This window comes from Pollicipes pollicipes, unplaced genomic scaffold (assembly GCF_011947565.3).
Source record: "Pollicipes pollicipes isolate AB1234 unplaced genomic scaffold, Ppol_2.1 Scaffold_7262;HRSCAF=8765_pilon_pilon_pilon, whole genome shotgun sequence".
NCBI lineage: Eukaryota > Metazoa > Arthropoda > Thecostraca > Pollicipedomorpha > Pollicipedidae > Pollicipes > Pollicipes pollicipes.
In genome coordinates, this window is record NW_023597055.1 from 21155067 (window position 1) to 21175874 (window position 20808).

Sequence of the window (20808 nt, forward strand, 5' to 3'; positions counted from 1 at the left end):
CTCAAGTACGGATGCGACTCTGTCAACGGGTAAGTGTGTCGAAGCCACATAATTTATGACCACAAGCTCCGAATCAGCTGCAGGACTGAGCTCAGCCACGACAGTGGGAGCCCGGTTAGCGAGATCATGATTTTGCGATTCATGATTTGTTCATAATTCATGATGCTTGCGATCATGACTCCAATGTGCACCTTCGAGCAATTACAGGCAATGATCTTTACGGCTGTCGACATTGAGTCCGTTCAAGTAAGACCAGTTTTATTTTTTTGTCCATGCAAGTGCTCAACAGGCGAGGTGAGCGCGTTCCCTGATGCCCCGGCCGCACATCTGTGTGTGTTAATGTGGTACAATAATGGTAATGATGGCGTTGGTGTGCAGCACTTCGCACATAAAAATCCGGCACAATTCCTTAACGTATGCTCAGTTTATTTGCCAGGATAACAACGGCGCCGCACTCGTGATAGCATTGCTCACCGTTGTAAGGGGGACTGTTGAAAACACTACAGCTCAAGAAAGCACGGAGGAAGTTCGGTGCCGTCACGCAAGGCGTAACGATACATATGTCCATTGGCCACTGGCCTTTTCCGAAAATTATGATTTCATCGCACAAGACACAGTCTCAGGCAACCGTTTCGGAACTCTTTTGGACTGGTAGTGTCTTTACAATATGCATCCATTCGTGGCATATTTCAAAACCGCTAATGAGCTCGTCAGCAAAATTATCTGTATCATCACTGAGAGGTTAACCCATTCCACGGCCGCAGTACACACTCGCCAGGGAAACGTGCTAGACATGCTGAAAAGTTTCCACCGAGTACAAACAACATCTTTGCTTCATCTATTGCTGCCTGATCCAATACAAAACAAATGCCATTTCCTCAACACGTGTCAACGTATTCATTCCGTTTCCTCGCCACCTTTCACGGAAAAGACCCATGCATCGAAGTGAGGACACCATTTAGCGCCTGACAGGATATGAACATTTGCAACACCCAAAACAGGATCAAATCCTGCCGCCACATTGATGTGATTCGTAACTGTGCCGATCACATTTATTTGGTGAGTTAACAGATACAGTGTGGACGCATTTTATGAAATGCTCTACGGAGCACAATATGGGGAGGTACAAGTTTGTACGTGTTCATTATAGCTTACGTTCTACATATGCACACACACCATCTTTTTGCGGGTAATCCTGCCATTTGTTTTGAAATTCATGTAGTTTAACCCGACCGTTTTATTTTCATTCGTCGGCGCACTTTGCATCTATGGCACACGTGATGAAATCTACAAAACAAAGCATAGAGAAAAGGTTAAAAAACGCACGAACGCTGAAGAGAACGCACAGCTACAGTCCTAATTAATCCTGTGGAAAACACGCCTCAGGTGCAGCTTCATCAATAAACGTAACTGCTCACACATCCGAGGTCATTCCGTGAGGGACGAACGCAGCACAGAACATCGACTTCAACGACTGAGGTGCAAAAAACCCACGGCGCAGAAAAGCAGTCAGCAATTTGAACTTGCTTGCTTTGTTTTGTTGTATTGACATCACCGACAGGAACAAATGATCCGTGAAATAACTTGCTGCAAACGACTCAGTTGCACGGAACCTACGACACAGAAAAGTAGCCAGCAATCTGAACTTGCTTGCTTTGCTTTGCTATATTCTCATCACCGACAGGAACAAATGATGCGGGAAACAACTTGCTACAAACGACGACTTTGGAGCTGATGACATATGGCTACACGCCACACCATTGAGCTATAATTTCCCCTCCCTCCCTCCACGTGACTGAGGATAGATGACAGGTACGTAAGGTCGATTAAAGACACTTTCAAGGTATTGCACCAGGGTCGCGCTTGGCTTCAAGGCCGCGGTCACCACGCCCGACGCAGCGCGCCGATCACACCCGGTCACCCGGTACCGGCCGGCCAGCTTATGACGTGCCCCGTGCGTGACCCGCCCTTGTTCAAATATGATTTTCGACCGACCTGACAAATGTCCTATCAATTGCTCTGCTTTAGCATCAATGGCAATAAATTGGTCTCTTACTGCATACCAGTTTAAGGAAAATCAAATACGCTATGCGTTTCAGAAAATAAGGTCAAAGGTGGATCTAGACCACAATATGTGCCTAATTTACCCTTGAATGTTACATTGATCAATGCTTCAGAAAAAGGCATTTAGTTTTCCGATGCGTTTTTCCCAAGCACTATTCTCACCAAACTGTTGTTGCTAGATCAAGTTGAAGAAAAGGGTTCGTGACGATATTGCGTAATTTCATCTCCTCCCAGTTTCTTTTCGGTATGCCGCACGGCTCTAAAGCTTGCATAATTATGTTTTAGCCCTATGGTTACGCTTTAGACCTGTCCTCGTCAAAGTTTAAGGGGGCTTCGTGTCGAAATACAACTATTTTCGCTAGATTTGTTGTAGAATAGCCATTTGATCAACAGATCACATTGACGTGAGTTATATGAATGAGTGGCTCAGACACACAAACACGCAACGAAAAGTGGCGTAATGGTTTCGACTTCGATCAGTGAGACGTCTCCGTGGTGATCACACCTCGTCCGAGTGGCTAATCTGTAGACCGTCCTCATGAGGATCGTCCTCATGGGACCGGACAGACGGCTGGGGTGGCGTATCGTCAGTCCTCGCGAACGGCTGAAGCTCAGACTTCCAGAACAGCACGATCACGAAGTCCATAGCTACCAAGAACACCACCGCGATGAGGAAGAAGTAGCGCCACTCCAGCAGGGTTTTCTGAAGCATTAAGACAGTAGATGACCACAATGGCCGGCGTCAAGGGCCACGGTATCGACGGCAAGGCGGTCTCGCGGACATTCATACAAGGGACTGAGAAACATCTGTGACATGATGGACAATGGACATGGTTCGGCACGGTTGCTGCGTCAGAACGTCTAGCGATGTCAGCATTCGGTGACGATTCGGACTAAAGATCGGGGTGCTTACCGTTTGTGTTACTTTCCGTTACTTTACCGTTTACCTTTACCGTTACTTTCTGTCCGTTTTTGTTATGATTCTTGTAATTGGTATCGTCAAGCGATCGCAACAAATTCATTGGAGCAGCACTGCGTGTGGCGCATGCTTATTGCAGTGAAGTTTAATGTACGCTAGAGCGCAGTTATCTATGTCATCATGGTCGCTGACGTACGTGCGGGGTCATGGCGGCCGCCACCATCGGCGTCAGCACGCCAGTCAGGCTGCCGACGGAGCCGGCCAGGCCCCAGATGACGCCGGCAAACTGTGGCCCCAGGTCAGGCCCTGCTGACAGCAGACCTGGCGATGGACGCCGCGGGGAGCCGTCAGTGGCCGTCACAGGTGGCGTTACGAGCGCAGCTGGGGTCTTCCATGCTCTACGTCTTGCACGATGGTGGAGTTACGACTGTATTGTCCTCTGTTAAAGCCCGCAATGAGTCATGCATGCCTAAATTACAATAAACTACACTCAGCATGTTGGAAATAAAACGCGCACAACCAACTCCCTTTGGAGACGGTCAGGCATACTTTCTGCGGCTGCAGTTCGGCCCGATTCGAAAGCCTCGTTCAAAAACGCAGTTACTACGCAGACACTGCTTAATTTTTGGCAGCACTCAGAATCAGTTTATCCACAGAGACCATGCAAACAAAGCTTGATTCCGCCGTGATGACGGGGAGGGATCAGCTTACCGCCGGAGACGTTCAGGACGAATATCGCGTTGCTCAAGCAGATCAGAGCCATGGTAGTGTATGTGCTGCCAGGAGGCAGGACGAGGATGACGCCGAGCAGCCCAGCAGGCACCAGCATGGCTGTCGGTTTGGTTTGGTTTAGATTAGAACTCTTACGACCGATGACAAGTTCAGAGCAATGAGATGAATGGCAGTAGATAATGGTCCAGTAAAACTACATGCGCCTGAGGTCCGTCCGCCGACTGTTATCCCGCACAGGGACCCATGAGCGGGGCTGCGCTCGACGCTCGGACGGGGTCTCCGCTAGTGGGCATCGGTGGGGGGGGGGGGGGGGGCAGGGGGCAACCCACTCATGGCTGATGCATGCAGCTGGCCCCGGACAAACGGGGCGTCGCGAGGATGCAGGATATGAAGCCGGTACGGAAGGCAAGCCGGATGACGAAGCGGTTGGAGCCAGACCAGGCCAGATGAGGTCAGGTCAAGTCGAGTACGGTCATGTCATGCCCTGCATTGCCAGGTCAAGTAATGCCATGTCAAATCAGGTCAGATCAGGTCAGGTCAGGCCCAGTCCGTTCCAGCCCAATCGGTTCAGGTCAGGTATGGTGAGGCTGAGTAGCATTTAACTAAATTTTGCAATCTATGTGCCGTAAGTCACAGCCGCACTTGCAGCATTAAATGACGCCAAACATGTGGGATTTCCTGATGGAAAACTACGCACCGAAAGTAGACATCTGCTTGCGGGAAGAAGTGCGACCAAACTGCAGTTCAGTGATCAGGTACTGAAGAAGCCGTCCACCGAACAAAACTCCGACGGACATGGACATGATGGGCAACCCAGAGAGAGAGCCGTTCTGCGAAGCAAAAAACGGCTATGACATGCGACGTCATCGAATCACCGCTTCATTCAGATATGGTGTCGACCAATGAAGCAAGATGATGATTATAAGATGATGTAAGGCAGACCGTACAGTAAAATCTTGCGTGACTTGAGTGTGACTGCTTCAATTGCGTATTATATGCAATTAAATGAGTTAGCAGTAACGGCGATGACCTTGCCAAATATTGCGTGCTGATGTGTGTGGAGCGTTCGGGCCATGCTGACGGTCCACCTGATGACGCCGCTTACAATGGTCCTCTCGCAGTCGTAGCTGTTTCCCTCGTACGGAGGGTGTCGGATAGCAAGGTCACAGGACACGGCCAATGTTACGAGACTTACTTCTGTCAGATCGACGTTCATCGTCTCCTTCAGGAAGGTCGGCAGCGTGATGTTAAGCGAGTAGAAGAACCAGTGGTAGACGAAGAAGGCTCCCACGATGATGAGCACCTGGCGGTTGGTGGCTATTGCCAGCAGCGGGGTCCGCGCCGGCTTCACCTACGACAGCACGCAGTCCGTAATCCAGATATGGTACAGAGCGGCGATCCGTATCGACAAGGCGGCTGGCTATGGGGCGAGTCTTCGCACAGCGACATGCCTTTTGATCGCAACTTGGATTATTACGTCCGATGAAATTCTGAAAAGCTTAACCATCTGAAATTCCTTCAGCATTTTTGTTTTCCGCGCATTTCAAAACATGAAATGCATTTCGCCACGCTGCTAGTACACACTAGCACCGGTTTTGTGCATGAAGCGATGAACACGTAAAACCAACAACCACGGCAAATGTACGCCGCATCCATACGTGATACAGGATTACACAACATCCGCCAATCCTGACGTTTCTGAGTTAAGATTAACTTTGTTAAATGAAATGTTCTAAGTTTAAAGACATTTGAGCAAACATCACATAAGATCAAAAAAGGCCGCTTATAACTATTGGTATACTTTTAATTGCAAAAGACTGCTCCAGACAACACATAGTTAAACTGAATAGCATAGACAACACTGCATAGTTAAAACGTTCCTCAATACGCTATTGTTTGGTTATGGGCTCCTTGCACGATATTGATTCGGAGCCGATCGATAGCTGTCATACTTGGAAATCGTAATCACGAACTCCAGGTATGAACGTCTCTACCATTATGTTCTAGTCGGTCTTGATCGCCATGTGGCTAATGGAATGGGTGGAAATAAATGATGTTATTGTAACATTACAGATGCTGGGTGACCTTACGATAGTCACCCTGAAACAGTCTGCGTATCGTTGCGGGCGTGTAGTTAGAAACTAGAGTGGTTTAGGTCTTCAGATGGGCGGGACTGTGAACTTCAAGTGGCTATTTTAGTACAAGGGAATTAAGACGACCGGCTTACAATAATTACATACATGATATTCGCTAAGTAAGCTTTACTTTTGACAAACTTTGGGTCCCAGATCTTGCTCATTAAAAATGTCAAATAAATCATTACAACAGGTTTATCATATTTGAATAGTTGATTCTGTAAGCGAGGTCCATAACTAGAAAATCAGCAAAAATACAAGCTACTGGACTAAATCATGTACATCATTATTGTACGGAGGTCATCTTAATTCCTTTTAATACTTGTCATGCCTCAAATTGCACAACCACTGCACCATCTTATAATTTCTGAATCAAACAATGACAATTTATTTCAAAACCCCACACAGATGTGGAACACTCCCTTTGAAGAGAATGTTTCTCATCTAAATACATAAAAGCAAGCAGCAGGTATGATGAAGCAAGCTCACTTATAACTACAGGTATGCTTTTAAGTGGAAAATACTGCTCTAGACAACGCAATTTTCTATTTGGCACATATGCTCCTCATGCGTCCTGGCTCGATTACGCCATCGTACTTTGGCAAACATTGAAAGCTAACTGACGGTCGTTATATCTGGAAATGGTGCTCACGAATGCGAAATATGAATATCTCGACAGTGTTATTTTTTGGTCTGGATCATCGCATGGCTCACGGAATGACAGGATTTGGATGACGCTGTTCTGACGTTATGAATGCCAAGGCGACTTTGAGCTGCTCCCCCGAAATGCTGCCCGAGTGATCGTGGACGCGTAGCTCAGAAACTGGAGGGGCTTAGATGTTAGGAAGAGCAGGGTTGTGAATAGCACCGATAGGTCTTCAATATCGCAATTTCAGTTCAAAACCCCATATAAATGTGAAACACTCCCATGAATACATCTATTTGTCAAAATGCATCATTGCAATACTGCTATTCATAGGTATGACAGCTTAAAGCGTGCCAGTGCCAGCTTGGCTTACGGTTGGATGGTGTACGCACAGCTTATGCGTCTCTTAAGAGTTCCGGTTTTCGAAAGGCGTGTCCTCTGATGATGAGTCCAATGCTTCCACCAATGAACTAACCGGTAAGCACAGTATAATGCTGTAAGAACTTCTCTCTATTTATCTCCTAGGTACTTTAGTTGTTTTTGACAAAATTGAAAACGTTAGGCGTACTAATGGGGTTGTCAGTCAACATCACGTGTTCGTGCCCTTCGATTTTCCAGATGAGTCCAGTGTTGCTCTCTGTCGATGACGGTTACTTGAACTCAAGCTCATCAGCGACAGCCCTTTGACCATGCGCACTCTTTCACGCCAGGCCCCCGAGTCCCACAACGGATGTTCCGTTCTGCTCTCTTCTTATCTGACCGACAGAGGGCGACTTCCTTCTCATTTGCAGGTCCTGCCACAGGTGACTGGCATGTCACATATGCAGTTTTTTTGTGCGCTCCATAGGTGTTGGTGGTCTGGTTTTGGTGAGTGTTCTTTTGAGCGCTGATCTCCTTCTAAAGACTGTTGTGGTGTATATCGTGCACATATTCTTTGATCGTCTCTGGCAAGCCTATGTGTAAAGCCAGCGATGCCGTTTTCTCTGGTTTTTCTATGACTGTCCAGTTTATCCAGCATGCTTTTTGAACCTCTGATCGAGGACACCGTTGTGTATCCATCCCTGCGAAACGCCTCGGTTAGTTCGCTATTTCTCTCCTAGCTGCACCATCACGGCTGTTGCTATCTGCCCAATGAGAAAAGCATTTCACGACACATTTCTTGACAGTGTCTGGTTCATGTGAATAGAAGTTCGGGTGGAGACCAGTAGCTGTTGTGGCTCCGACACGCCGATTTCTGTCATGCATTGTCGGTCCTTTCGACTTGAACGTCTAGGAACGGTAGCATGCTTTGTCCTTCGTTCCGTGGTGGTCTGGACAACCTGTTGCAAGCTGTTTATGCGGTTGAGGAACGCCGTTACGGATTATTGGTGCGGGCAGGGAATTAATATGTCGTTGATGTGTCGCAGCCACAGTGACGGCTCAAATGGTGCAGTTTTCATCGCCAAGTCATCGAAATGCTCAATGTGGATTCTGGCAATCACTGGTGACAGAAGTGATCCTATGGTCATTCTCTCGGTTTGCTGGTAACATGGTTCGTTTAGCCTGAACGCGACCGCGGTGACACAGAAGGCGAGTATCTCCACTTTATTATTGGGATGCATGTTCCTTCCAGTGTCTTTCCATCGCTCTTTGACCTGTCCTGCACAGCAGTACGCGGCCTCATATGTTGGTTCGGTGTGTTCGGCACACCCTTCTGTACAACCACGACTACATTCCAGCCAAGCGAACAATGCTACTAGCAAACCGAGACAATCGCCATGTGATCACCTCTGGCACCGTTAATTGTCAACACCTTCTTGGAATATTTCGAAGGCATGGCGATGGAACTGCCCAGCACACGGCTATAACCATTCATGGCTATCCGTGTGGTTGCGACGCTTCGACGCCATATTCGTGCTCTGGCGACACCAGGAAGACGTAATGACATCCGGCCACGTCCACACCCGTTGGTCGTTCACTACGGACAGTTCACTATGGGCAGTTCACTATAATTCACACGTAGTTCACTATGGATGGCGAGAACTAATAGGCTTTTCTTCCCAGCCAAGTCGGGAAAACTAACAATAGGTTCAGTACATCGGTATACCGGAAAGGAACAGCAACCGGTCACTACCTCAACTTCCAGTCGCACTGGTCCCACGCTGTCTAGACATGCCACATGGCATGCCTTCAAGATCGCGCGAATACAAATGGCCCTGGTGGCGCCACTGAGAAGAGCGAAATGACCCCCTAACCGATGCATTCGGCAGGAGCGGATAGGCAAGAGGCTTCCTGGACCCGAAGCCCAAAGAGCATGCCGAACAGGGACAGTCAAGGGAGAAACGAGGGGCAACGGCATCGTTACCTTACAATAAAGACTTGCCAGAGAAGACCACAGGAATCTGTCTACAATACGACATCAGAACAGTCTTTTCTGAAGTACATAAACGCTCACAAAGCGCAATTGCCAAAGTCTGACCAGCAACACCCAGCAACGAGTCAAATATTGCATATATGACATGCCATGCAGTTATGACAGGTGCTCTAAGGAAACAACCAGTCGCCCACTATCTGCCAGAGTTGAAGAGCACAGAAAGCCAACTATCCGGTTAGACTATCCGGTTAGACTATACGGAAAGCCAACTATCTGAAGTCTGGTACGACAGACCATACATAGTCAAAATTCGATCACCGAACAGTCTGAGTTGAGAGAATCATCAGCGACAGGAAGCAACTATAAAAAGTAAGGAAGGTCGAGGAGTCGGCACACATGACATGGATTAGCAGCACCATCCGTAAGCCAAGCGTATACATCAGCCCAATATAGATCTCAATTCTGCGAAAACATAGCCATACGTCCAAGAGATGAGTAGGAGGGAGTTCGAACATAGCAAAACGACCCAAACGTTCCAGCTCAGAGGTATAGCGGTGAACCTATGATCGGAGGAGACCAGTTTAACCCCAGCAATTCCAGCAGCATTTGGGCTGTGATATACACATGGCTGAAAGCCAGGCACTGCCCAGCCATAAATACTTAAAACACTCATCGACATCCCGAGAACTAAGTGGTTGAAACGTTGTGCTTGCACGATCACACCAGGCGAGGACGACAGCCCAAGCAATTATCATATTCGTGATACCAGTGTGTTATATAACTCGCCCCCGTAAGCCCTTCACAACCATGAAAACCAAGAAACGCGACCCAATTAAACTTGAAGAAAGAGCCTCGTGCCTTGAAAGTGCCTTGAAACGTCTGAGATATCCTGACCAAGGAAAAATATCATCCTGGATCGGGTGAGATTTACGTTTTAATGGATCGAATTCAGTGTTTAGTTTTCAATTTTGTTTCGCGGTAATGCATGGTTCTTTGAGCCTGGAAGTTTTTACAAGTCATAATATATCAATGAGCTTATGACTGCCCAGTACAAGAAATCGGTCCGTCCCAGTTCACCTCAAACATATCAAATTAGCGTGTGGTAACAAAACTGTTTTGATACGTTGGGAGCTGCTCGATAAGTTATGTGCTCCAATGAGGCCTCCACTTCCGGACATGATTCACATTTTGTGACGCGAGAACACGGTAGGTCAAAACATGCTTGGGCCTTGTTTTGTCCTGCTACTGTCCAATCACGCAAAAGAGCGCTGGTAGCTGTTTCTAGCCTTTATGTGGCCGTGCGTTATGACTTGAAGGCACATCTTGCTGATAAGCACGTTGAGGGCCATAGTTCATTAAACTTTCGGTTCGTGCTATGCCGACTCACGTTTTTCAAAATTCATTGAACATGGGCTCTTGAAGACATACAAACACCGGAGAGTTGTTTCATGAACTCTCCACTGAAATTGTCCCACGAAGATGTGTACACATTGATGCTGATGCCATGTCCCCTACTTCTTAACTCTTCAGAACTCCTCACTAAAATTGTCCCACGTAACATGAGTCATTACTGAGGCCTTGTTCCCTACTTGTTAACTTTCCATGGCCTTCGAAAGATATAAAGATTGAAATACACCTAGTTATGTCAACATGGGTAAATTTGGCAAATTCCGTGTTAATATGGTAATAGTTACCACATATCTACAAGGATTCCCTACCTGTTAATATGGGCCTTAACAGGTAAGCTTTCCTTCACCCGGTCCACCTGTTGCCCATAAGGCTTTGCCCATGCCCACCCGCTACACAACCCCAAGCAGCTGCACCCACCCATTAACAATCCGTTTTATTCCTCCAGCACTTTAGTTTAAAAAAACGCATGACTGCCAGGAAAGTTTACCACCAAACTTATCGCTTTGCGTTAAAAATTGACATGGTGGTGTGATGTGAGATACTTATGATGACAAGGAGAACAAGTCATGACGTTGAGCCCGATTTCTCGCAGCATTGACCCAAATAGTGTGCACAAAACTGGAGAGGCTTGGGTCTTCAGAAGGGCAGGGCTGCGAACAGCGCCGAATTATCGTCAAGATGGCTATTTCAGTTTAAAACCTCGTGTAAATGTGGTTCACTGTCTTTAATCAACATCACCAAACATATCACTGATGAAACTCATATTTCATGACCGAACCTACAATAATCTGGGACAATCACGGAGTCATTGGTTGCAGCTAGTAATCTGGCCTGACCAAAGAGTCACTGAGCCCAGCCAGTAATATGGGCTGACCAAGGAGTTACTGGGCCCAGTCAGTAATCTGGGCTGACCACCACGGAGTCACTGGGCCCAGCCAGTAACCTGGTCTGACCACGGAGTCATTGGTTGCAGCTTGTAATCTGGTCTGACCACGGAGTCACTGGGCCCAGCTAGCAATCTGGGCTGACCAGGCAGTTACTGGGCCCAGTCAGTAACCTGGGCTGACCACCACAGAGTCACTGGGTCCAGTCAGTAACCTGGTCTGACCATGGAGACACTGGGCCCAGCCAGCAATCTGGGCCGACCACGGAGTCACTGGGCCCAGCCAGTAATCTGGGCTGACCAAGAAGCCGCTGGGCCCAGCCGGTAATCTGGGCTGACCACGGAGTCACTGAGCCCAGCCAGTAATCTGCGCTGGCCACGGAGTCACAGGGCTCAGGCAGTAATCTGGACTGACCGCGGAGTCACTGGGCCCAGCCAGGAATCTGGGCTGACCACGAAGTCACTGGGCCCAGCCAGTAACTAGCTCGGCTGCAAGGAACACCGGGGTCCAGGAAGTGACATATGCATGCACGATCGGCTCAAAAACGTCATTTTTGTTTAGTCAAAAGAGACCTGCGGTAACCACGACACCAAGGCTCCTCAACAGCTGACTGACCAGTGGCCGTCATGTCATCATCATACTAACCTGCTTGTCCGACAAGGACTTCATGGTAGCAACCCGACACAGCCGGTGGGATGTCAGGAACTTCTGCTCCTCTTCCGAACAGAGCCGACTCTCATCAGGACAGCTGGGCACCAGGAACCATCCCAGTAGTGCCCAGACTAACGGCAGAGCACCTGGGAACGTATCACGGAATCCAGGCTGTTTGTAGCCCATCTGGGGGTGTAGCGGTCTAGAGAACTGACAGCTCACAAGGAGGCGTCCCACGGAGTTCCGGCAGTTGATAGGGCACCTGAAGGCGAACTACAGAGTCCGAGCTACTAGCAGTGCACAGGGGCACACCACAGACTATGGAGTCCAAGTTACCACTGGTAGTGCATATGGAGGCGTCCCATGGAATCCAGGCTAGGGATAGCGCATTTGGGGCCAGCCACATAGCCCAGGCTAGTAGCAGCCCACACGGAGGCGCACCAAGGAATCCAGGTTATCGACGCCGCACTTGGTGGGTGGCACACCACAGAGACCAGGGTATTGAAAGCGCACATGACAGGCTACCGCAGAATCCAAGCCGCTGCCGGCGCGCGGGCGGGCATACGACAGGGGTCAGGCTTTGGCGGTCGATCGGAGCATGACAAAGGCCATTAACCACGTGCCTGGGTGGCGATGGTGTGGGCAGGGGCATCACTCTTCAAAATGAGTTGGGGAACCCAGCCGATAGGCCCGACGAAACCTCTCCCCTAACTTGATTTGTCTTCGCATTTGATGAGCTCAAATTTGCATTGCTCATGCCAAGGGTTACCACTTTATTCATCGCAATGAAAGAGTGTTTTAATAAAGACTGGCTCCCAGACCAAGCTGATGAGAAACTGCAGCTTTGAGGGCGGCTTAAAATTGAGGGTTAATTTGGTCTGACATGTGGGGTCAAGAGAAGAGTGCGCGCATAATATATTGTCTTGTTGAGGGGTTAAAATGCATCATATGCACTGACAGGAAGTACCTTCACTTCAAACTCTGGTGACCGGTCAGGTCGCCAAAATGGCCGTCTTCATTAACAACTAGACATGGCGATACAGTGACTTGACATGAATTTTATGTTTATGTAAGCAGGAAAGGCCTTGCGCTTGTTATGCTTGTGCATAATTTTGACGGCGGCAGCATATTTCCATCATGAATTACACCGAATAGAGATACTGTTTACAGTAGTTTGCACAATATGCAAAGTAGTTCGCTCCACATTCTGCCACGAGGCTGTATGTGCTTGTCATGGTTGACTAACTTTTGAAGGAAAACATAGCATGATATATCGGTTCCTGCTCGAACAGATCTACATGCAGATACAATGCAAACCATTAAATGTGTGAAATCATGCAGGAACTGTGCGCAAGGGAACTCAGGACGGCAATGCGCCTTTAGTACTAAAACAGAACTCTTAATAGCAGAACTGTATTCCGAAGAATGTCTCTTTTAAATATGCTTCCAAAGAATTCTTCCCCGTCCACAAAGGAATGAAGCATGTTTACGTAGGCCTCTTGTCCCATGGTCCCAGCGCTGCTAAAACGATTGCAACAGACGGGGGGGGGAGGGGGACGGGGGACGGAATTGGGGCAGTACGGCTGGGCCAGCCTGTAATGGGCTGGGTAGCGGACGAGGCCGGTCGGGAGCGCCGCGCCGCGCTGTTCCGACCGGCCAGGATCGCATCCGCACAGCGCGGGTGAATAGCAAATCCACGTTTTTCTGTCGAGAATTTACAATGTAGTTACACAGGTCAGTTTCGGGAATAGAGCCCGCAGCGACAGATCTCTGAAAACTAAATGCGTTATGCCGTTCAGAAATTTAGCCCTCGCAGCGGAAAACCTTTTAGCACAAATGATGTGGTCATAAAGACGTTTCCAAAACATCACTCAAAACATTGCATAGACCATGTGCTATGGTCGCAGCGACACCATGCTTTCACTGAGAAGATTTCCACCATTGCTGATTTTTGCCGGCAGCTCCGACGGAGACTTCGCGGGGCGAGGTGTCTGAAGCTCGCTTAAAGAGATCTCAAATTTGTTAATAGTTGTGATACAATCATGATCAGTGCACGAAATAACCCAGTAGACAGTCTTCTCAAGATCTAAGACGCTAGTATGATCTTGACTGGTAGAGTTGGCGTACCGAGAGAAAGGCGGGTAATTGTCAGTCAAAGTAACAGTCAGATGACGTCACATCTCACCGGTGACGTAGAAGACGAACGGCCAGCCGCCATACTCGCACAGGGAGCTGCTGATGGGGTAGCTGAGCCCGGAGAAGATGTAGTGCAGCGACCAGGCGATGGAGAAAAGAGTGGAGTACTCGTCGGGGATGCTCCAGTTCCTGATGAGCACCACGCTGGCCGGCAGGACTACAGACTGGAACGGCGCCGGCCCGGTGTTGACGTCACAACGCTGACGTCAACGTCACATTGACGTCACATACCGCTGACGGCGAAGCGTTCCCTTCCCACCCATGATGAAGAATGTGCAGTTACTTACACAGGTGAAGCCTTGTGCTACTCTCAGTGCGATAAGCAGGTAATCGTTGCATCTGGCGGCGGCGGGGAAGAGAAGTGTGGCCACTGCCTGGGTGACAACGCCGAACATGAGCACCAGCTGGGCCGGCAGTCTGCGGCACACGTAGGTGAACATGAGCACCAGCTGGGCCGGCAGTCTGCGGCACACGCAGGTGAACATGAGCACCAGCTGGGCCGGCAGTCTGCGGCACACGCAGGTGAACATGAGCACCAGCTGGGCCTGCATCATGCGTAGGTGAACATGAGCACCAGCTGGGCCGGCAGTCTGCAGCACACGCAGGTGAACATGAGCACCAGCTGGGCCTGCATCATGCGTAGGTGAACATGAGCACCAGCTGGGCCGGCAGTCTGCAGCACACGCAGGTGAACATGAGCACCAGCTGGGCCGGCAGTCTGTGGCACACGTAGGTGAACATGAGCACCAGCTGGGCCTGCATCATGCGTAGGTGAACATGAGCACCAGCTAGGCCGGCAGTCGGCAATGACAGGTGCAAATGCAAAGTTCTTAGACCCAGGCCCAGCGAGTCGGTTGGCTTGGACACAAACATTATAGCCAAAACTAGAAATACAAGCGAAGCAGAGAATGATGAGCAAGGCTTTGATGGCGAAGCACAGTAGACCCTGGGTTTAGTTTCGTCAGCTTGTTCGACAGTCACACTTAGCCGCCGTTCTCTCGGTACACGACGGCAGAGATAGGAGTTTTCATCTCCTAACACGCCAACGGTGCATTACATGGCATTGCCTTCTGCACGTGCATGACCTGGCAAACACAAAGCATCGGCTCCCACACGGCAAAATGGAGCGTGCCCTGCACGGGCGGTGAGGTTAATACCGGTCATTGTATTCACGAGCCATCCCGATCATTTTAATAATCGGTTGCCAGACCTAGCCAGCATCACTCGCCAGCAATCCTAGCGTCTGATTCAAGCCAACGTCCCCGTTAAAGGGAGAACGTTAAATTTTTGTGTTGTCAAGTTATTTTTGGATCAGATGTGTCTGGTTTGATTCTGCTCCTGCGGGAGAAAGCTCATTGCACTTTCCGGTTACCACCATGAAATGAATAATGGGATTTGCCTTCCTTTCACCAAAGATTGTGTTTAGTTATATTTGTAACACAATTTGTGAAAATGCTTGTGTTGGAAATGCTACGAAGGCTCGCCACAAGCTTTCTAGAGAAAGGGATTATACAGAAATTCGCGGGATAACGGCCAACATGAGGCTGTTATCCCACGAATCTAGTGAAACGTTACACTGTGGCTTTGATTTCATCCTAATGGCTCTTTTCGAAGCGGACGTTGGCTTCGGGAAACGGAGTATCTCGTGATCTATAGTGACGCACTGATTCGAACTTCTACAAATGCCTTTCTCGCCAACTGGCCCTCGCCGCCCACTGCCTCAACCACAAACGTCCATTTGTACTGACGTCATTCATGCCTGTGGTGGTGCCACTTTTAACCTTGCAGGCCCACAGTGTGGGTTAAAACAGCTCAAAAGTGGCGCCTCCAACCCATGACAGCTGACAAGGGCCCTCAGCATATTCTCCCTTAGTCACGACGACAGCGGTCGCGACAACGCCAGTTATCACGGACTCGGGATACACTAAGCGATTACCAAGGAGGGAAGTGCAGTGGTGTTGTAAAACGTAATACAGGTGCACCATCGCCCGTGCTGTGATGTGTTCCCTGTGCGCGCGCCCCCGCGTGAGCCGCTGGTGCTGTGCCAGTGGGCGCCCCGCCGGCGGTGTGTAACCGGCCGCGGCCGCTGACCCGTCCGCACCCGGCTGTGCGTGCTAACGCTCAATACAACGAGGTCATGCTGCCCTGGACTTTACATATAGCGCGGACAGCGTGATTTGTAATGGAAAATAATTTGAAATGTTCTCCGTATTATATCCTGTGGCGATGCAGTGGCGCTACACAGCGCTATCATTAAACACAAATGGTCATAAAGTTCCACCAGAACATGCTTTTGAACACAAAAATCTGTTTCAACACTCCCTTTAACAGGAGTCCATGGCTGCGCCTAAGCGGAGCGAAAAGCCGCCGAGGAGCAAACCGGTATTGCTCTCCACTAATTCGACTTCAGCCAATCGTTGCTGCCAAAAGTCTGAAGACAACGTCAAGCGGATTTCAAAAACAGGGTTAAGAATATCGATCGTTTTACGAATACTGGCATCAAATCGTTGCTGCCGACATAACATTGCACATGGATATAGAGCAGGGGTTGAGATTCTTAACCAGCGTTCGAAATTACACATGAACCAGATATTGAACCGATTATTGCTGTTTCAGCAATTTTAGTCATTTTCTGGCGGTTTACGCCTTGCTTCGACGGAGGAAGATAGTGTTAGAAACTAATGCTATCAAGGCATAGACTAGGCAATATTGTCCAAATCTGAAGAGATCGCCCCCAAGGCCCGCGCACTCTGTAATCCAGAGCGCCTGGACATTCATATAAGATGCGTGTTAATGCACGATTGGCGGTGTGGTGTTACGATGTGGCTCGAAATGACAAATGTCTTTCAGATGCCTTTCCGCTATTATTTACGGACAAGTTATCTGCCTCGCTCGTCAACGTCATGCTCGTCATCGTCGTCGTCAGCTGACCTGTCGGCAACCCAACCACCGGGTGCCAGCGCTGCCGTGTGGCCATAGAAGAAGCTGGACAACAGCAGGCCCTGGAACGTCTTGTCCCAGTGGAACTCGCCCTGCAACATGGGGGCGTTGATCAAGTAAACGTCACGTGACCGCGTTTGACCTTGAGCCTTTTATTCGCGACGTGTTTTCCATGCATTGAAAGGAAGCAATGGATGAGAGGAACATATGCCTACCAAGGTAGATTTGGCGCCCAACGCTATTTGCTGTGGCCCCTGTTCTCTGTGTGCACAAAATGCACCGCTGGTCTGTGCCACCCTCGCCTGTTATTGTTATTGGGTTTGCAACGCACTAACATGCTGGTGCGCTGCGCCGTCACCTGCCTTACACCCTGACAGGAAGGGTGGGCACGGCTGGGAGTCGATCCCAGAACCACTGGTTTCCCAGACGCGCACCTTAATCACTGCTCTACGGCTATCGGCCACGCTCACCTGGCCCTCCTTGAGCCCTGCCGTGGACGAGTCGTTCCTGGTGCCGCCCATCTGCTCGCGCGGTTGGGACGCATTCCAGCGTTTTTTCCCAATGTCGTCCACCGGCGACGCCACGTCCGCCACCATGCACACGACAGCAACGTTGACGTTGTATATGGTGGTCTGTGCGATGCCGACGCCGAGACCGATCATCAGGATGACCAGCAGTCGTGTCGAGGGTACCAGGCGGTCTGCAACATTGACGGCAGCGTCAGGCGAGCGTGGAGCTCTGCGGTCGGGCCCATCCGAGGCCGGAGCCATGGCGAAACTCTGCGGTCGGGCCCATTCGAGGCCGGAGCCATGACAAAACTCCGCAGTCGGGCCCATTCGAGGCCGGAGCCATGGCGAAACTCCGCGGTCGGGCCCATTCGAGGCCGGAGCCATGACGAAACTCCGCGGTCGGCCCCTTCGAGGCCAGGGCTATGGCAAAGTTATCGTATATTTCCAGCGTACTGCATTTCAAGCTAAAACTGTAACTCAGGCTGTCTTGATTTCTGAGAACTGCATAATTAACACTTAGCCGGGGGGGGGGGGGGGGGGCAAAACGTCGTACATTGGGGCCCCCAGGATATCGCAATAGGCAGTCAGCATTGCTACAGGGCCGGAAAAAGTAGCGTGGAAGTAGTCATACATGAGTTATCAGTGTCACATTCTTGCGAGTGCTTCCAAGTCTATTGCTGGCTGCCCACTGTCGCCGCGTGAGGCCACTGGCACACGTAAAAAAGACAACAGATATACAGATGACATATCTTACAAAGCCAGATAACGTCATGAAGTTGTAGAACAACACGCCCAAGAAACTACAGTAGTAAACTAATGTTTTGAGGTGCTTGCAAGACATTCTATCGCTAGGTGTTATCCCTCATTATTCGATCGATGCTAGAATACTCAAACGAATTGACTATCAGTAGATGGGGCGGAAGTTGGAATCGTCTGCTTACGTACGAGCCTGTCGTCACAAAATCCCGTCTATCTTTTCCCCACGAAGCAGGAGTGCAACGAGGGATTACAAGCGTTGCTACAGGCCGAGGGAATATCATTTGAATAATAAGAATGTCTTGAGCTTAATCCAACCGGCTCTCCCGGCCATCACGCCATCCGAAGGTGACGTTTTTGCAGTCACTGGTTGCAGTTGCATGTTTCTCTTAGCAACATAAAGCGCAGGTCTTTAACTTCGTCTCACTTGGGTCCTTGGGCATTACATTTCAGGGCCATAGATGTCGGGTGGAACAAAGTTCAGGAAAAAACTGCATTATTTAACTAGAACCATCCTAGATGTGCAATATACGGTAGACTGGTAGGAAAAGTACACCGTAGAGCGGTTGTGCCACCAACGTATTTCGATGAAACTATTGCGTTTAAGCTGTTCCATCAAGCGTTGTTTGCCTGCGAAATGGCAATTCGAACAAAATATAGCCTCCTCATTTGATGAGCATGGAAAACATGAAGTTGATCAGCCACGAAAAAGCTCGATGCGAGTAGCAACTGCAACTAGATTTCGACGAGCAAACGTAACAGTTATATGGGACCAGCAAGTTTTGGTAGCGGTGAGAACGGACAACCCATAGATTCAGGACTAGAGAGGACAACAGTGTCCGCCAGTACGTGAAAGCTACCACCATCTTGGAGCAGTCATTGAGCCGTCTGTGCGGGTTACCTGAGTACGTCGGAGAGGTCGGCATTTGGCGTTGGTGGCTTTGCGTAGCATTCATTGAAGCTACCGATTTGGTGTTACATGAAGCATTTTGCACTGCTTTCTGCCACAAGCATTGGGGTGAACAACATATAGTAGTAAAACTGTGGAATGTTAAGTCACAAACATCACCTTGGCTTGCTGGTGCATAATCACATAGATGGTGATCTTTGGCCACTCGCCGTACAAACGAAGTATTGAGTTCTGTTGTTCTACTGTTTACTACCAACAGTTACCTTGATGAGCTACCAACTAAAAGGTCATTGACCGGGGTGAAATATAATGTTGTGCTCGTTGTTTTGTAAGCTGTTTTTGCCTGTTTGAGAACAGAACATCCACTACTCTACTCTCTATTCACCATCTACTCAGACTATTTTCAGGACATGTGCTCAGGTGTCTTAAACCTACAAAATAACTCCAAATGCTGATCTCAAGCTCGGCGGTTCTGCTGCACTCGTTACCATCCATTCATGACTTCTCAGGTGGGTGAAAAAACAACCTGAGCGCCAGCCAGTTCGTCGCTACATTCCGGTACGCGCACGGAACGCAGCAGGAGCATCACTGGGCTGGATCCACATCCATCCTGGCTGTGGTCACGCTCCCAGTCGGCGGGGCGTCGATGACGCCTGTGTTACAGACAGCGCCGTCGTGCTCGATATACTGGACGATCATGACTGCCGGCCAGGGCTATCCTTAGTGGTCGCCAAGGCCGGTTGCTATATTGCTGTGTTTGTCGTCCGAAAGGGACTGGACGGAGGCTGCGACGAGAAACGCTGGTGAGCCGCCAGCAGACCAATGACCCCACATCCTTATGTAACCTTCTGTGGCTGGGAAAACGCGATGGGCTGATGGTTCTCTCCGCAAGAGTTGTCAAGAAATGGTCCTGAGTGCTAAGGAAAACCTCTTTTTCATGGCCAGGCGAGGCTGCGCAACGCGCGTCTGCAGAGGAACAGGACCGGCAAAAATTGACTAAAGCGGTGCTGCTCAGAGGTTATTAGGACAGATGCGCGAGCCGATAGTGTAGTCTTCATCTGCACGGTGGCCTATCGAGCAGATACACTTTTCTGAGACTCTCACACTTCTCCGATCGTCGGGTTCGTTCGGCCTATTGCCTTTTATCGGCTCAGGCTTCTTTTGTACGCGATCTGGGATTTTGTAGAAGTAGATGGCTATTTTGAGATGTGATGCTTAAGCACATGAAGTAGTGTACGACGTTTTGGCAATGTTATGTAGCAGCTGGCTTTATAATTGTACATAACGTAGTTCAAATTTCACTGACAGTTCGCAGAGAAGTGCGCGCGAATCCTTGATATTTTTTCTTGAAGGACGTTCGTGACGCCTCGCGACGGTCCGGCCAGCGGCTCGCGAGTACCTGGGGGCTCGTCAGGGGTCGTGAAAGGTTCGTGAAGACCACCCGTTGAAGCACGATAGATTCTCTGCACCTACATTATCGGGCGATTGATGAATATGTTGAAGCAAGGAGAACTGGGGGATTTTGAATATACGAAACAAGGATCTCATGACTTTGTTCAGTGAATAACAAAAACGTTAGATTACAGAGCAGTGTGACATTGTCAGATACCTGAACGTGAATTTGTATAAGGGTATCAATTTGTATCAGGGTATGTATCATTCCAGTTGATACTGTGGCAATGATTGTCGTGTAAGTAACTGGC

General features: G+C 49.3%; 1 protein-coding gene across 1 annotated transcript; it reads right to left on the minus strand.

Annotated features, from left to right (window-relative positions):
- Positions 1-2563: 2563 nt before the first annotated feature.
- On the minus strand, positions 2564-17526 carry LOC119113564 (sialin-like). Its single transcript, XM_037237860.1, has 10 exons — positions 17401-17526; positions 16922-17022; positions 14278-14407; positions 13980-14154; positions 11789-11925; positions 4911-5066; positions 4413-4545; positions 3695-3814; positions 3180-3304; positions 2564-2767 (listed from the first exon to the last, which is right to left on the minus strand). Exons 1-10 carry the CDS (start codon positions 17524-17526, stop codon positions 2564-2566), a joined length of 1407 nt encoding a protein of 468 aa, XP_037093755.1.
- Between the last annotated feature and the right edge of the window lie 3282 nt (positions 17527-20808).

What these genes read in the sequence shown, in the direction of transcription:
- LOC119113564 (XM_037237860.1), bottom strand. Translation starts at nt 17,526, where the DNA reads ATGGTGGCGGACGTGGCGTCGCCGGTGGACGACATTGGGAAAAAACGC. An exon ending in TAGCACAAGGCTTCACCTGT is followed by an intron (nt 14,155 to 14,277) that starts GTAAGTAACTGC and finishes GCGCCGTTCCAG; the next exon opens with TCTGTAGTCCTGCCGGCCAG. An exon ending in CGGCCGCCATGACCCCGCAC is followed by an intron (nt 2,768 to 3,179) that starts GTACGTCAGCGA and finishes TTAATGCTTCAG; the next exon opens with AAAACCCTGCTGGAGTGGCG.